This window comes from Streptopelia decaocto (genome assembly GCF_964273445.1).
Source record: "Streptopelia decaocto genome assembly, chromosome: 1".
Classification (NCBI taxonomy): domain Eukaryota; kingdom Metazoa; phylum Chordata; class Aves; order Columbiformes; family Columbidae; genus Streptopelia; species Streptopelia decaocto.
This window is the reverse complement of record NC_138663.1, coordinates 212,269,581-212,283,502: the sequence shown is the minus strand read 5'-3', so window position 1 is coordinate 212,283,502 and position 13,922 is coordinate 212,269,581. Positions and strand designations below refer to the sequence as shown.

General features: G+C 67.2%; 1 protein-coding gene across 1 annotated transcript; it reads left to right on the top strand.

Moving 5' to 3' along the window:
- The first annotated feature begins 793 nt into the window (after positions 1-793).
- On the top strand, positions 794-9,265 carry RHOG (ras homolog family member G). The gene is made up of 2 exons (XM_082049192.1): positions 794-921; positions 8,039-9,265. The coding sequence occupies exon 2, from the start codon at positions 8,078-8,080 to the stop codon at positions 8,651-8,653; it is 576 nt and encodes a 191-aa protein (XP_081905318.1). The 5' UTR covers positions 794-921; positions 8,039-8,077; the 3' UTR covers positions 8,654-9,265.
- The last annotated feature ends 4,657 nt before the right edge of the window (positions 9,266-13,922 follow it).

The window sequence follows — 13,922 nt, the reverse complement described above, 5'->3', positions numbered from 1 at the left end:
CCCTGCTCGGGGGGTTCGGGGACCCTGCTCGGGGGGGTTACCGGGGACCCTGCTCGGGGGGCTCGGGGCCCCTGCTCGGGGGGTTCTGGGCCCCCGCTGCTGCTCCTTGGGGGGTCCTGCTTGGTTTCCAACTCTCCATCCATCCACCCGTCATCCCTCCAACCATCCGTCCATCATCCATCAACCACCCACCCACCCATCCAACCATCCATCCAACCACCCATCCATCCATCCATCCAACCACCCATCCAACCATCCATCCGTCCCCACCTCTCCACACCCAGACCCCGAGAGCGGCTGCCACCCCCCCACGACCCCAGGGACCCCTTGGGGGCTCCCTCCCTCCTCACCCCCCCAGCCTGTCCCTGTCCCCACCACCGTCCCCGTCCCCGCCAGCCAGGACCCCCCAGCACTTCTGGCCAACCCGGCCCCGTGGGGCTCCGGGACACAGGGGGGGCCCGTCCTGACCCTGCTGCAGCCCCCCCGGCCCCGCAGCCCGGCTGGACATGGGGTGCGCTCCTGTTCCCCCCGCAACACTCGTGTCCTGCACCTCCAGCCCGGGCTCCTGCACCCCCGGCCGGGGCCGGAGCCCGTGTCCCTCACCCTGGGGGTGCAGCCGGAGCCGCCCCGGGAGCCGAGGGGTCGGGGTCGGGGTCGCCCGGTGGCTCCGGGCGATGCCGGGGGGCGCAGGGGCCGCAGCCCCGGGACCCCGCACCCCGGGCCGGGAGGAAGCGGCGGGCGGGGGGACCGGGCGGGGACCGGGCGGGGCGGGGGAAGTTTCTCCGCGGGACCGCCCGGGGCGGCGGGAGGAGGCGGCTGCGGACTTGACTTCCTCCCCTTCCTCCCCTTCCTCCTTCTTCTTCCTCCTCCCTCCTCCTCCTCCCGCCGCTGCCGCCCGGCCCCGCCGCGCCATGCCCGGGGGTGAGTGGGGCCGGGGGACCCGCGCGGGCTGGGGGGGCCGGGCCGGGGGGGGCAGCGGGGACCGGAGCGGCGGGACCCGCCCGCAGCGGGACGGCGGCTGCCGGGACCCGGGATAACGGGACTAACCCGGGATAATGGGACTAACGGGACCCGGGATGACGGGGTTAACGGGACTAGGGTTAACGGGACTAACGGGACCCGGCATAACGGGGATAACGGGACTAGGGTTAACGGGACTAACGGGACCCGGCATAACGGGGATAACGGGACTAGGGTTAACGGGACAAACGGGACCCGGCATAACGGGGTTAACGGGACTCGGGTTAACGGGACTCGGGTTAACGGGACTAACGGCACCCCGGGATAATGGGACTAACGGGACCCCGGGATAACGGCGTTAACAGGACTCGGGATAACGGGGTGAACGGGATCCGGGATGACGGGGCTGCCGGAGCTCCAGGGCGCTGCGGTTCGGGGGGACCGGGGACGCTGCCCCAGGGGCCCGGGGAGCTGGGACAGAACCGGGACAGAACGGGGGCAGAACCCGCCCGGCCCCCCGACCCCTTCCCGGGGTCACTGCGCTGGCGCTGTCCCCGCCGTCCCCGCCGTCCCCGCTGTCCCCGCCGTCCCCGCCGTCCCCGCTGTCCCCGCCGTCCCCGCTGTCCCCGCCGTCCCCGCCGTCCCCGCTCACTGCGTGACCCGCCGAGCGCGGCACCGTGTCCAGCGCTGCACGGGCTGCGCTGCACGCCAGGGGGCGCCCCACCGGGCACTGTGCACTGCACCGCACTGCACCGCACTGCACCGCACCCAGAGGTGCTGGGGCCCCCCCTCTTGTCTCGGTGGAAGCAGCAGCTGCCAAAGCGATGGATGGTGACACATGGGGACGTCACCCGTCCCTGCTGCCGGGGCTGCACCGCGGGGGGTGTTTCGGTGGGGCTGGCGTGGGAGCTCGGGCGGCAGGAGCATCCGCGAGCGCGGGGCTGTTCCTGGAGCTGCCGGGCCGGCACAGCTCGGGGCTCGGGGCTGCGCTGCGGGCGGCGGGGACGGGGTGGTGTGTGACCGGGGCGGTGAGAGGTGCCAAACTGGCCGGTGCTGGTGTGCGTGACGCGGTGCTGGGCTGGTGTGTCACTGTGGGGCCACGGAGTGTGGCCTGGGCTGGCTGGTCCCATCCAACCATCCACCCATCAACCACCCAACCACCCATCCATCCACCATCCATCCACCCATCCAACCATCCATCCATCATCCATCCACCCATCCAACCATCCATCCACCCGTCATCCCTCCAACCATCCATCCACCCATCCAACCATCCATCCACCCGTCATCCCTCCAACCATCCATCCACCCATCCAACCATCCATCCACCTGTCATCCCTCCAACCATCCATCCATCATCCATCAATCACCCACCCACCCATCCATCCATCATCCATCCACCCATCCAACCATCCATCCACCCATCATCCCTCCAACCATCCATCCATCATCCATCCACCCACCCATCCATCATCCATCCATCCAACCACCCATCCATCCATCATCCATCCATCCAACCACCCATCATCCATCCATCCGCCCATCCCTCCATCCCCCATTGAACCATCCACCCATCATCCATCCATCCATTCACCCATCCATCCATCCATCCATCCCCCCTCGAACCATCCACCCATCATCCATCCACCCAACCATCCATCCAACTTCCATCATCCATCATCCGCCCATTCATCATCCATTATCCACCCATCCATCATCCATCCAACCACCCAACATCCATCCATTCCACCATCCACCCGTCCAACATCCATCATCCATTCATCTGTCCATCATCCATCATCCATTCATCTGTCCATCATCCATCACCCATTCATCCAACATCCATCCACCCCTCATCATCCCTCCATCCTCTATCCACCCACCCATCCATCCACCCAGCCATCCATCCCCCATCCAACCACCTACCCAACCATCCATCCCCTCATCCACCATCCATCCCTCTGTCCATCCCTCTGTCCATCCCTCTGTCCCTCAGCTCACTGGCCAGGAGGGAAATAAAATGAGGAAATGAGTCACGACGAGCCTGCAGCTGGAAAATGAGGAAAATCAAACCCTGCGACTCAGCGGGGAGGTTATTCCAGGTGGAGGTTATTTCAGCCGCAACGGCAGCGCCGGGGTCACCGGCGGCAGCGCGGCCACGCCGGCCGTGCCAGCACCGAACCGCCGCGTGCACGGTGCCTGGTGCAGGATGTGGGGTGCAACACGCGTGGTGCAGGGCGCACATGATGGGGTGCACGGTTCGTGGTGCACGGTTCGTGGTGCAGGATGTGGGGTGCAAGGTGTGCGGCGCAGGGTGCACATGGCGGGGTGCACGATGATGAGGGGAGCGGGGTGCACAGTTTGTGCAGCGTGGTTTGTGTTGCACAGTTCGTAATGCGTAGTTAGTAATGCACAGTTTCTAATGCACAGTTCGTAATGCACCGTTCGTAATGCACGGTGTGTAATGCACAGTTTCTAATGCACAGTTCGTAATGCACCGTTCGTAATGCACGGTGTGTAATGCACAGTTTCTAATGCACCGTTCGTAATGCACCGTTCATAATGCACGGTGCGTAATGCACAGTTTCTAATGCACAGTTCGTAATGCACGGCTCGTAATGCACGGCTCGTAATGCACGGTTCGTAATGCACGATTTGTAATGCACGGTTCGTAATGCAGAGTTTGTAATGCACAGTTCGTAATGCACGGTTTGTAATGCACAGTTCGTAATGCACGATTTGTAATGCACAGTTCGTAATGCACGGTTCGTAATGCACAGTTTGTAATGCACGGTTTGTGGTGCAGGATGTGGGGTGCAGGGCGTGGGGCGCAGGGTGCACTGCCTGCGGTTCACAGCACGCGGCGTGGGGCGCGGCGTGGGGCGCGGTGTGGGGCGCAGGCCCCTGCACAGCTCTGCCCAGCTTCGCTTCGGTGGGGGTTCGGCGCCGGGGGGTGGGAGCCCGTGGGGCGGCTGCTCCGCGCCCCGTTGGAAACCCCCCAGGGCTGCCCTGGCTGCGGGAGCGGGTTCTGCTTCCCCTTTCTGCCGCACAGGACGTGAGTCGCTCTTCCCGTCCGGGGGGGGCGATGGGGGGAGGTCACCCGCATCACCGCAGCCCCATTGTCCACCCGCGCCCCCTCCCCAGCGCCCCAAAGCCTGGGGGCTGCCACTGGGCAGCCTGGGGGCTCCGCTGCCCCCCACGGGCTGTGCCCCCCGGCCCCACCGGTGTCTCGGGGGGGCTGGAAGGGGTTAACGGAGCTGCCGGCCATGGGCGCTGGAGAACAGAGCCGGGCTTGTGCAGGCAGGATGGGCCGGGATGTCACCCTGTCCCCTGCAACCCCAGCCCCGTCCTGCCCGGGGGGTCCTGGCCCCAATGCGCGGGGGCTCCCACCTCCCCCCAGCGCCTTGCGGTGGGGGCCGGACCCCCCGTGGATGCAGGTTGGGGGTGCACGCAGCCCCCTTGACACCCTCCATCCGCCCCCATGGCACCCACAGCCCCCATGGCATCTGCAACCCTCCACCCTCACAGGGCGCTCAGGGCTGTGGGGACGGGTGACACTGTGCCCACAGCTCCACGGTCGCGGCGATGGCGCGAGCAGCCCCGCTCCGGCGCCAGCACCCGCGTCTGCTGCTGCGCGGTGGCGACGCCGCCCTGGGCCATTGGGAAGTGTCCCCGGTCCCCTGCCCGCGCTTCCTCCATCCCCACAGCCGCAATGATGCTCTCAGGGCCACGAGCGTTTCCGCTCGTCCCCTTGTCCCCGTGGCCTCCCCGGCAGCGCCGCTGGCTCGGCCGGGCCCGTCCCATCGTGGGGACGGTGCCGCTGGGCGCCCGTGGCCCCACGGCTGGTTTGGGGGTGCGGGGTTTGTGCTCCGTGTGGCCCGTGTCCCGCCGTGGCTGGTGCTTGGGGACCACCCCGCTCCCCGTGGGATGGGGCTGCACATGGGGACACCGCTTTGTCCCCGTCCCCTGGCACCCGCCTGTGGCCGCAGCAGCTCCCCACGTCCCCTGCGTCCCCTGCCCCAGTATTGTCCCCAGCTCCGGTGGCTCTTCCCGCGTCCCTGCCCCGGTGTTCATAGACAGCGATGGGCTCCAGCCATGTCCCCCCCGGCCGCTGTGCCCACGGCGTGTCCCCAGGACCCCTGTGGCCCCTCTCAGGGCAGCAAACTGGGGTCTGGGGCTGCTGTGGGACCCCTCGCGCTGCCACCTCGGCTGGGTGACCCCGGCTGGCACCCAGGACCTGGGGGACACCCGGTGTCACAGCACCAGCCGGGGGGATCCCTGATGACACAGCATCAGCTGATGCGGGCAACTGGGAGACCCCAGCCTGGGGGGCAGCAGGGAACCCTGCCATGTGCCACAGCCTGGCCCCAAAGAGCTACAGGGACCTTGGGGTGCCCACGGGGACACTGGGGTGCCTGTGGGCCATGGGGCAGCAGGAGCCTGATGGGGACTCGTGGGGCCCCGTCGGTGGCTCCTGCTCTGGGGTGCTGCCCCTCGCCCCCGTTTTCCCAAAGCGCCGCCAGCCCCCCGGGGCCGAGGGGGAGCGGGGAAGTGACCCCCGAGCCCTGTGTGCAATGAGGGGGGAAAGATGCTGAGACCAGGTCAGCGAGCACAAACTGGGTCAGACTGGGCTGAACTGGGTCAGATGGTCCCAACCGGGTCCCAACAGCTCAGCCAGGTCATCACCTCCTTCTGTCTCCATCACCCTGTTCGTGTCCCCATCACCCTGTTCGTGTCCCCATCACCCTGTTCGTGTCCCCATCACCCTGCTCATGCTTCCCTCATTCTGTTCTTGCTCCCCCTGTGACCATCACAGGATGGTTTGGGTTGGAGGGACCTTCCCAGCTCCCCCAGTCCCCCCTGCCATGACAGGGACATCGTCACCAGCTCAGGGTGCTCAGAGCCCCGTCCAGCCTGGCCTGGGATGTCTCCAGGGATGGTTCATCCACCACCTCTCTGGCCAACCTGGGCCAGGCTCTCAGCACCCTCAGGGCAACAATTCCTTATATCCAGCCTGAATCTCCCTCCTTTAGTTTAACCCATCACCCCTTGTCCTGTCACAACAGGCCCTGCTCAAAGTCTGTCCCCATCTTTCTTATGGGCCCCTTTTCAGTCCGGAAAGGCTGCACTGAGGTCTCCCCGGAGCTTCTGTTCTCCAGCTGAACGTCACCCTGATCCTGCCCCTTCTCCCATTGCCATGAACTCCTGTGGCTGCTCTGAGCCCTACAGACCCCAGCATGCGTCCCTCTGTCCGTGCTGTGTGTCCTGTCCATGCCGTGTATCCTGTCCGTGCCGTGTGTCCTGTCCGTGCCGTGTGTCCTGCCCATGCTGTGTGTCCTGCCCGTGCTGTGTGTCCTGTCCGTGCTGTGTGTCCTGCCCGTGCTGTGTGTCCTGCCCGTGCTGTGTGTCCTGCCCGTGCTGTGTGTCCTGTCTGTGCTGTGTGTCCTGCCCATGCCGTGTGTCCTGTCCGTGCTGCGTGTCCTGTCTGTGCTGTGTGTCCTGCCCATGCCGTGTGTCCTGCCCGTGCCGTGTGTCCTGCCCGTGCCGTGTGTCCTGCCCGTGCCGTGTGTCCTGTCCATGCTGTGTGTCCTGTCCGTGCCGTGTGTCCTGTCTGTGCCGTGTGTCCTGCCCGTGCCGTGTGTCCTGCCTACCGCTGGTTCCTGCCCCTCCACCGATCCCCAGCCCTGGGCGCTGTGCCTGGGTGCTGGGAACCCCTGGGGGCCGTGTTTGCAACCACAGCGGGGAGCAAATTGAGGCCGCAGGCCGCGTGTTCCCCTGTGCCCCTCCCGCACCCTGCACAGCGTGAGCGGCCCTGGGGCGGCTCCGGCACCGCGGGCAGGGCGGCGCCAGGCTCGGGGCCATGGTGCGGCCCCGGGCAGGAAGCCGCTGGCAGGGCGGGAAGAGGAAGAGCGACTTCCCCATGCGAGGGGGCAGGACCCGCTGGGGCTCCTGGGGGACACGGCCCCTTCCGCATCCCCAGACCCGGGGACCCCCAGCCTGGGGCTCTGGGGAGGGTGTTCCCCCACTTTGTGGCTCTGGGGGGGTTTTACCCCGGTTTGGGGCTGTGGGACGATGCCACATCCCTGTTTCCCCCCGCCAGCTCTGCCCCAGCCCTGCGGCGCACGAGCCGCCCGGTATCACTGCTGCGGTGACAAATCCTGCAGGCCGGGCAGTGGTGGGGAAGGGGCCGCCGGCCCCCCGAGGGCGTCACTCCCAGCTCCCCCGGCTGCAGCAGGAAGGGAGCAGGATGTGGCCCTTAATGGCAATTGCAGAGGGAACCTGAGGAAGGCGAACGGGGACAAACAGCTGCCGGAGCCGACGTCAGCGCCGACGGCTGCGGAGCCGCGGGGGCCGGGGAGCGCGGGGAGCAGCGGGCTCAGCACAGACACACGCGGAGCTGCTGGAGAGGGGCCGGAGCAGCCCCAGGAATGACCCGAGGCTGGAACAGGCTGAGAGAGTTGGGGTGTTCAGCTGGAGAACAGAAGCTCCAGGAGACCTTAGTGCGGCCTTTCCGGACTGAAAAGGGGCCCATGAGAAAGATGGGGACAGACTTTTGAGCAGGGCCTGTTGTGACAGGACAAGGGGTGATGGGTTAAACTAAAGGAGGGAGATTCAGGCTGGATATAAGGAATTGTTGGCCTGAGGGTGGTGAGAGCCTGGCCCAGGTTGGCCAGAGAGGTGGTGGATGAACCATCCCTGAGACATCCCAGGCCAGGCTGGACGGGGCTCTGAGCACCCTGAGCTGTGACGATGTCCCTGCTCATGGCAGGGCTGGGATTAGATGACCTTTGAACGTCCCTCCAACCCAAACCATTCTGTGATTCTACGGTTTGTCCCATCACACCAGCCACGGCGGCAGCGTCTCAGTGCTGGGTCGGGGCTGTTGTTCCCCCTCGGGGGGTCTCAGTTCTTGCCCACTGTGGGGCTGCCAGGGGGGACATGAGTGGCCGCAGGCTCACCCATGGGTTATGGGATATGGGGGAGCCGAGTGTGAGCTGCCCCTCTGCACCCCCTGCCTGGGGCTGCCGCGCAGGGGGACCCCGGTGACCCCCTCCCTGACGCTGTCCCCTCCCCGCAGGCCGCTGACCGAGGACGCCGGGGACGCGGAGCCGCGGGGATGCAGAGCATCAAGTGCGTGGTGGTGGGCGACGGGGCGGTGGGGAAGACCTGCCTGCTCATCTGCTACACCACCAACGCCTTCCCCAAGGAGTACATCCCCACCGTCTTCGACAACTACAGCGCCCAGAACACGGTGGACGGCAGGACTATTAACTTAAACCTGTGGGACACGGCTGGCCAGGAGGAGTACGACCGCCTGCGGACGCTTTCCTACCCCCAGACCAACGTCTTCATCATCTGCTTCTCCATCGCCAGCCCGCCCTCCTACGAGAACGTCAAGCACAAGTGGTACCCGGAGGTGTGCCACCACTGCCCCAGCGTGCCCATCCTCCTCGTCGGCACCAAGAAGGATCTGAGAAACAACCCCGAGACCATGAAGCGGCTCAAGGAGCAGAACCAGGCGCCCATCACCACCCAGCAAGGGATCAGCCTCTCCAAGCAGATCCGCGCCGTCAAGTACCTGGAGTGCTCGGCGCTCAACCAGGAGGGCATCAAGGATGTGTTCACCGAGGCGGTGCGGGCCGTGCTCAACCCCGCCCCGGCCAAGCCCAAGAAGCCCTGCGTCCTCTTGTGACGGGGCGGCCGCTCAGAGACGATGCTGCCCCCCCCCGCCCCCCGCCCGCCCCGGTGCCCCCCGCGCCGGGGACGGTGGCACCGGGGCCGCCAGCCCGAAGCCGCCAGCTTGAATAATACAGACCTCGTTTGCACTAACTGGGCGTCCGCCCTGGGGCTCCCGCGGGACCCCCGTCCCCGTTCGCTTTCAGGTGACGCCTCTGCGGTCCTGGCACAGAGCAACGCATCCTGAGAAGGGGACACCGGGGGGGCTGAACCCCCTCCTGCTCCCAGCGCCCCACAGGGACCCGCCACCCCCCAGCAGCCCATGGGGACGAGGGCTCTCAGCCCCCTGTGCCAACCCCAGCGCTCGGCCGCCCCCCAGCCCCCCAGCGCCCCGTCCTGCTGTGGGGTCTCCCGGGGGGTGTTTGGGGAGCCCGGCCCGGCGCAGCAGCGCCAGTTCCCCGGGGCAGCGCCAGGACGCCCAGCCTGGCCGGAGCGGCGCCGGGCGGTGCCGCGGAGCCGGCGCGGGGCTGCGGGGGCAGCGGGACTCGCCTGTGACCAGCCGCTCCCCATCTTGCTTCTTGTCCAATAAAGACACCTGCCCAGGCCCCGCGTGTCCTGTGCTCTCCCGCGCGCGCCCACCGTCCCCAGCGCGGGGACACCCCTGCGGCCACCCCGGGGGACACGGGTGGCCCTGGCTGAGCTGGGTGGGACCCCTCGCCCTGCCAGGCTGAGCACAGGGTGCTGGTGGCAGCGCTGCTGCTGCCGCGGTGTCGAACCGGGGTGTCCCTGACACAGCCAGCACGACCAGGCCACCCCATGTCTGCTCGGGGCCAGCAGCTTGGGGACATGGCACGGGGTGACCATGGGGACGTGGCATGGGGTGGCCATAGGGACACTGGGCATGGGGACATTGGGGATGGGGACATTGCAGGGGATAGGAATGGGGACATTGCATGGGGTGGCCATAGGGACCTTGGGGAAGGGGACATGGCACAGGTTGGCCATGGGGACATTGGGGACGCTGACATTGCAGGGAATAGGAATGGGGACATTGCATGGGGTAGCCATGGGGACATTGCAGGGGGTGGCAATGGGGACATTTTGGGATGGGACATTGCACGGGATAGGAATGGGGACATGGCACAGGGTGGCCATGGGGACATTGGGGATGGGGACATTGCAGGGGATAGGAATGGGGACATGGCACGGGGTGGCCATGAGGACATTGGGGATGGGACATTGCAGGGGACAAATGGGGACATGGGATGGGGTGGCCATGGGGACATTGGGGATGGGGACATTGCAGGGGATAGGAATGGGGACATGGCACGGGGTGGCCATGGGGACATTGGGGTTGGGGACATTGAACAGGGGATAGGAATGGGGACATGGCATGGGGTGGCCACGGGGACACTGGGGTTGGGGACATTGCCGGGGTGGGCACAGGGGCCGCAGGAACGACGTCCCTCCCGGGGAGCCCCCGCCACCCCAGCGCAGGCTCTGCCCTGTCCTGCCCCAGCCCAGAGCCGCAGGCAGAGGCCACGGCCCAGCGTCCCCATGTCCCCGTGTCCCCACACCCGGTGGCTCCAGCGCTGGCGCGTGCTGGGGACCCCGCGGCCAAGGGCCAAGGCCGGTGCTGGTGGCAGCGGGACCGGCCGCAGCCGCGCTGCTCGCCGCCCTCGCCGCCCCCGCGGGCTGGGCACGTGCTGCCCGGCGCCCGGATCCGGGGGGGCCCCGCTGCAGGGACACGGGCCCCTTGTGTGGCCGGGCCGGAAGGGCCGGGGGCTGGCGCCGCCACAACCCGCCTTTGTTCCCGCTGCCGCTTCCTGGCCAGCGCCGGGGCTGGGGGGGCGACGGTGCCACCGGGCAGGGTGGCTCCGGCCTGTCCCATGGCCACCCCCTCCACTCGCTGCACCCCCGGGAATGGGGCTAAGTGTGGCCCCCAGAGCCCGGTTTGGGAGCCCACGGGAGGCTCAGCCCGGCCCAGCCCGGCCCTGGGGGCTGCACCGAATCTGCGCCCACCCCCATGGCCGCATCCTGCCCCCCAGCACGGTCCCCGCGGGCTGTGTCCCCGTGTCGTGCTCCCGCGGCAGAGCCAGGGTCCGACCTTCATCCCCACCACCATCGGGGACATTGAACAGGGTGGCCATGGGGACATCGGAGATGGGGACATTGCAGGGGATAGGAATGGGGACATGGCACGGGGTGGCCATGGGGACATTGGGGATGGGACATTGCACAGAGTGGCCATGGGGACATTGGGGATGGGACATTGCAGGGGATAGGAATGGGGACAAGGCACAGAGTGGCCATGGGGACATTGGGGATGGGACATTGCACAGAGTGGCCATGGGGACATTGGGGATGGGACATTGCAGGGGATAGGAATGGGGACATTGAACAGGGTGGCCATGGGGACCTTGGGGATGGGACATTGCTGTGGGGGGCTGTGCTGGGGGTCCCTCCTTTGGGGCCAGGTGGGGTCACCAGCACCCGAGGGGCTGCGCCCCGCGAGCCCCCGTGGGCAGGGTGACGGCAGAGCCGTGGGTGTCCCAATGTGGGGCTGCAGAGCTGTGGGGGCTAATGCAGCGCTGGGCCCCCCCTGTACATAATCACAGAATGTTAGGGGTTGGAAGGGATGTCGGGAGATCATCCAGTCCAACCCCCAATTCCCCCGCACTGGGGTGTCCGGCACTGTCGGGGGGACCCTCGGTAGCCCTGGGGTGCCATAGTGGGATGTCCCCACGCCAAGGGCCGATGTGGACGCTGTCCCCAGGGCTGGCAGGGTGTGTGGGGGCAGCAGCCCCACACTGGGGTACGGCAGAGCAGTTGGGATGGGGCAGGGACCCCGGGCTGGGTGTGGGAGAACTGCGGGACGCGGCCCTGCCCGGCCCCGGAGCAGCGGATGAGCTCATGGCCAGTCCCTCCCAGCTGCTCCCAGTCCCTCCCAGCTGCTCCCAGTCCCTCCCAGCTGCGATGAGGTCTGGGAGCAGTGGTGACACTGGAAGCTGTGCTGCCATCAGAGACCTGGACAGGCTGGAGAGCTGGGCGGGGAATAACCTGATGAAATTTAACAAGGGCAAGTGTAGAGTCCTGCATGTGGGCAGGAACAGCCCCAGGTTCCAGTATAGGTTGGGAAATTCCATATTAGAGAGCAGTGTAGGGGAAAGGGACCTGGGGGTCCTGGGGACAGCAGGGTGACCATGAGCCAGCACTGGGCCCTTGTGGCCAGGAAGCCAATGGTACCTGGGGTGGGTTAGAAGGGGGTGGTCAGTAGGTCAGAGAGGTTCTCCTGCCCCTCTGCTCTGCCCTGGGGAGACCACACCTGGAATCTTGTGTCCAGTTGTGGCCCCTCAGTTCCAGCAGGACAGGGAACTGCTGGAGAGAGTCCAGCGCAGCCACCAAGATGCTGCAGGGAGTGGAGCATCTCCCGTGGGAGGAAAGGCTGAGGGAGCTGGGGCTCTGGAGCTGGACAAGAGGAGACTGAGGGGTGACCTTATTAATGTTTATAAATATATAAAGGGTGAGTGCCACGAGGACGGAGCCAGGCTCTTCTGGGTGGCAAACAATGATAGGACAAGGGGTAATGGGATCAAGCTGGAACACAAGAGGTTCCACTTAAATTTGAGAAAAAACTTCTTCTCAGTGAGGGTGTCAGAGCCTGGAACAGGCTGCCCAGGGGGTTGTGGAGTCTCCTTCTGTGCAGACATTCCAACCCCCTGGACACCTTCCTGTGGAACCTCAGCTGGGTGTTCCTGCTCCATGGGGGGATTGCACTGGATGAGCTTTCCAGGGCCCTTCCAATCCCAAACACACTGTGATACTGTGAAGGCCACACCGCCCCGGCAGGACCCCCAGCACCGCACAGGGGGACACTGCGGCAGCTCCATTCACCCCAGCACCCTGCCCGCACCACGGCCGAGCCAAGCCGGCCCCTCTGGCCCCAGCCCCACAGCGTCCCCCACCTGCAGCCCCAGGACCGTGCGGGAGCCCCCAGCTGCGGGGTGAGCTCAGCCCGGCTCCCCGCCCCGGCCTCACCCGGCACCCGCGGCCCCGTGCTGCCCCCCAGCCCAGACCCACCCCGGCTCAGGGGACGGGACCCGCCGGCCGTGCCGGGCTGGCTGGAAGCAGGACGGAGTTTGCCGGGAGCTCACAAAAATCCTCAGTGCTTTATTTCCACCTCCAAGCCGAGGCGCTGGCGCCGGGCAGCGCACACGTGCAGGCGGGGCTGGATGGAGCCCGGCACGGCGCGGGGACGCTCACGATGGACACGGCACGGCGGGACACTCGCACGGCCCCGGCTCCGCCAGGACGCAGCTCACGGTGCGGGAGCTCTGCCCGAGCCCTGGGAATGCAGGGACAAGCGCGGGGACGCCCTGGGGACCACTGCGGCGGCTGCATTCGCACCAAGGGCAGTCGCAGGGACCCGTGTTGGTCCTTGCAGTGAGCGCGGTGAGCCCGGGCAAGCACAGAGCCCCCCAAAGTCAAGACGGGCCCCGGTGCTGCCGGGCTCGGCGCCCCCCGCCCGCAGCCCCTGCCCGCGGCTCCGGCAGCGAGCGCGCACAAGCGACCCCGCGCCGCCTCTCCGGCACCGCAGCGGCTCCGCCGCCCTCCCAGGCCACGGCCAAGCCCGAGCAGCCTCAGCTCTCTCAGAGCCGGCCTGGGGACGCTGCCAGCACCCAGCACTCTGCCACGCCAGCCCCCGCGCCCCCGCAGATGGCGGTCACCCCCCATCTCTTGTTCTGGGTCAGCAGCAGCATCGCTGCACCCCCAAAGGGGTGGCTGCTCCGCTTTGGGGTTCAGCCAGAGAGGCGCAGGGGCCGCCAGCGCTGCCGCTCCCCAGGCTGCCTTCAGCGTCCAGGCCCGAAAGGCCACCAGCCCTTGTGGGGAGCTTGCCCAAGGGCTCCCAGCCTGGCGGGGGAACCGTGAGAGCAGCCAGGGGGAGCAGGGGCAGGGCTGGGACAGCCTGGGGATCCGCCACAGCCTGGAGGAATTACCCTGCACTGAATAAACACACCTTCTCTACAACCTCACAGCTTGGAAAGTCATTTCTGCACCTCGGGGCCAGGCTGGTACCCCGTGCCATGGGAGCAGCACGCCGCTCCGCCGGGACCAGCGCCCCGCTCTGCCGGGATCAGCGCCCCGCTCCGCCGGGACCAGCGCCCCGCTCTGCTGGGACCAGCGCCCCGCTCTGCTGGGACCAGCGCCCCGCTCCGCCGGGATCAGCGCCCCGCTCTGCCGGGACCAGCGCCCTGCTCCGCCGGGACCAGCGCCCCGGGGCGCCG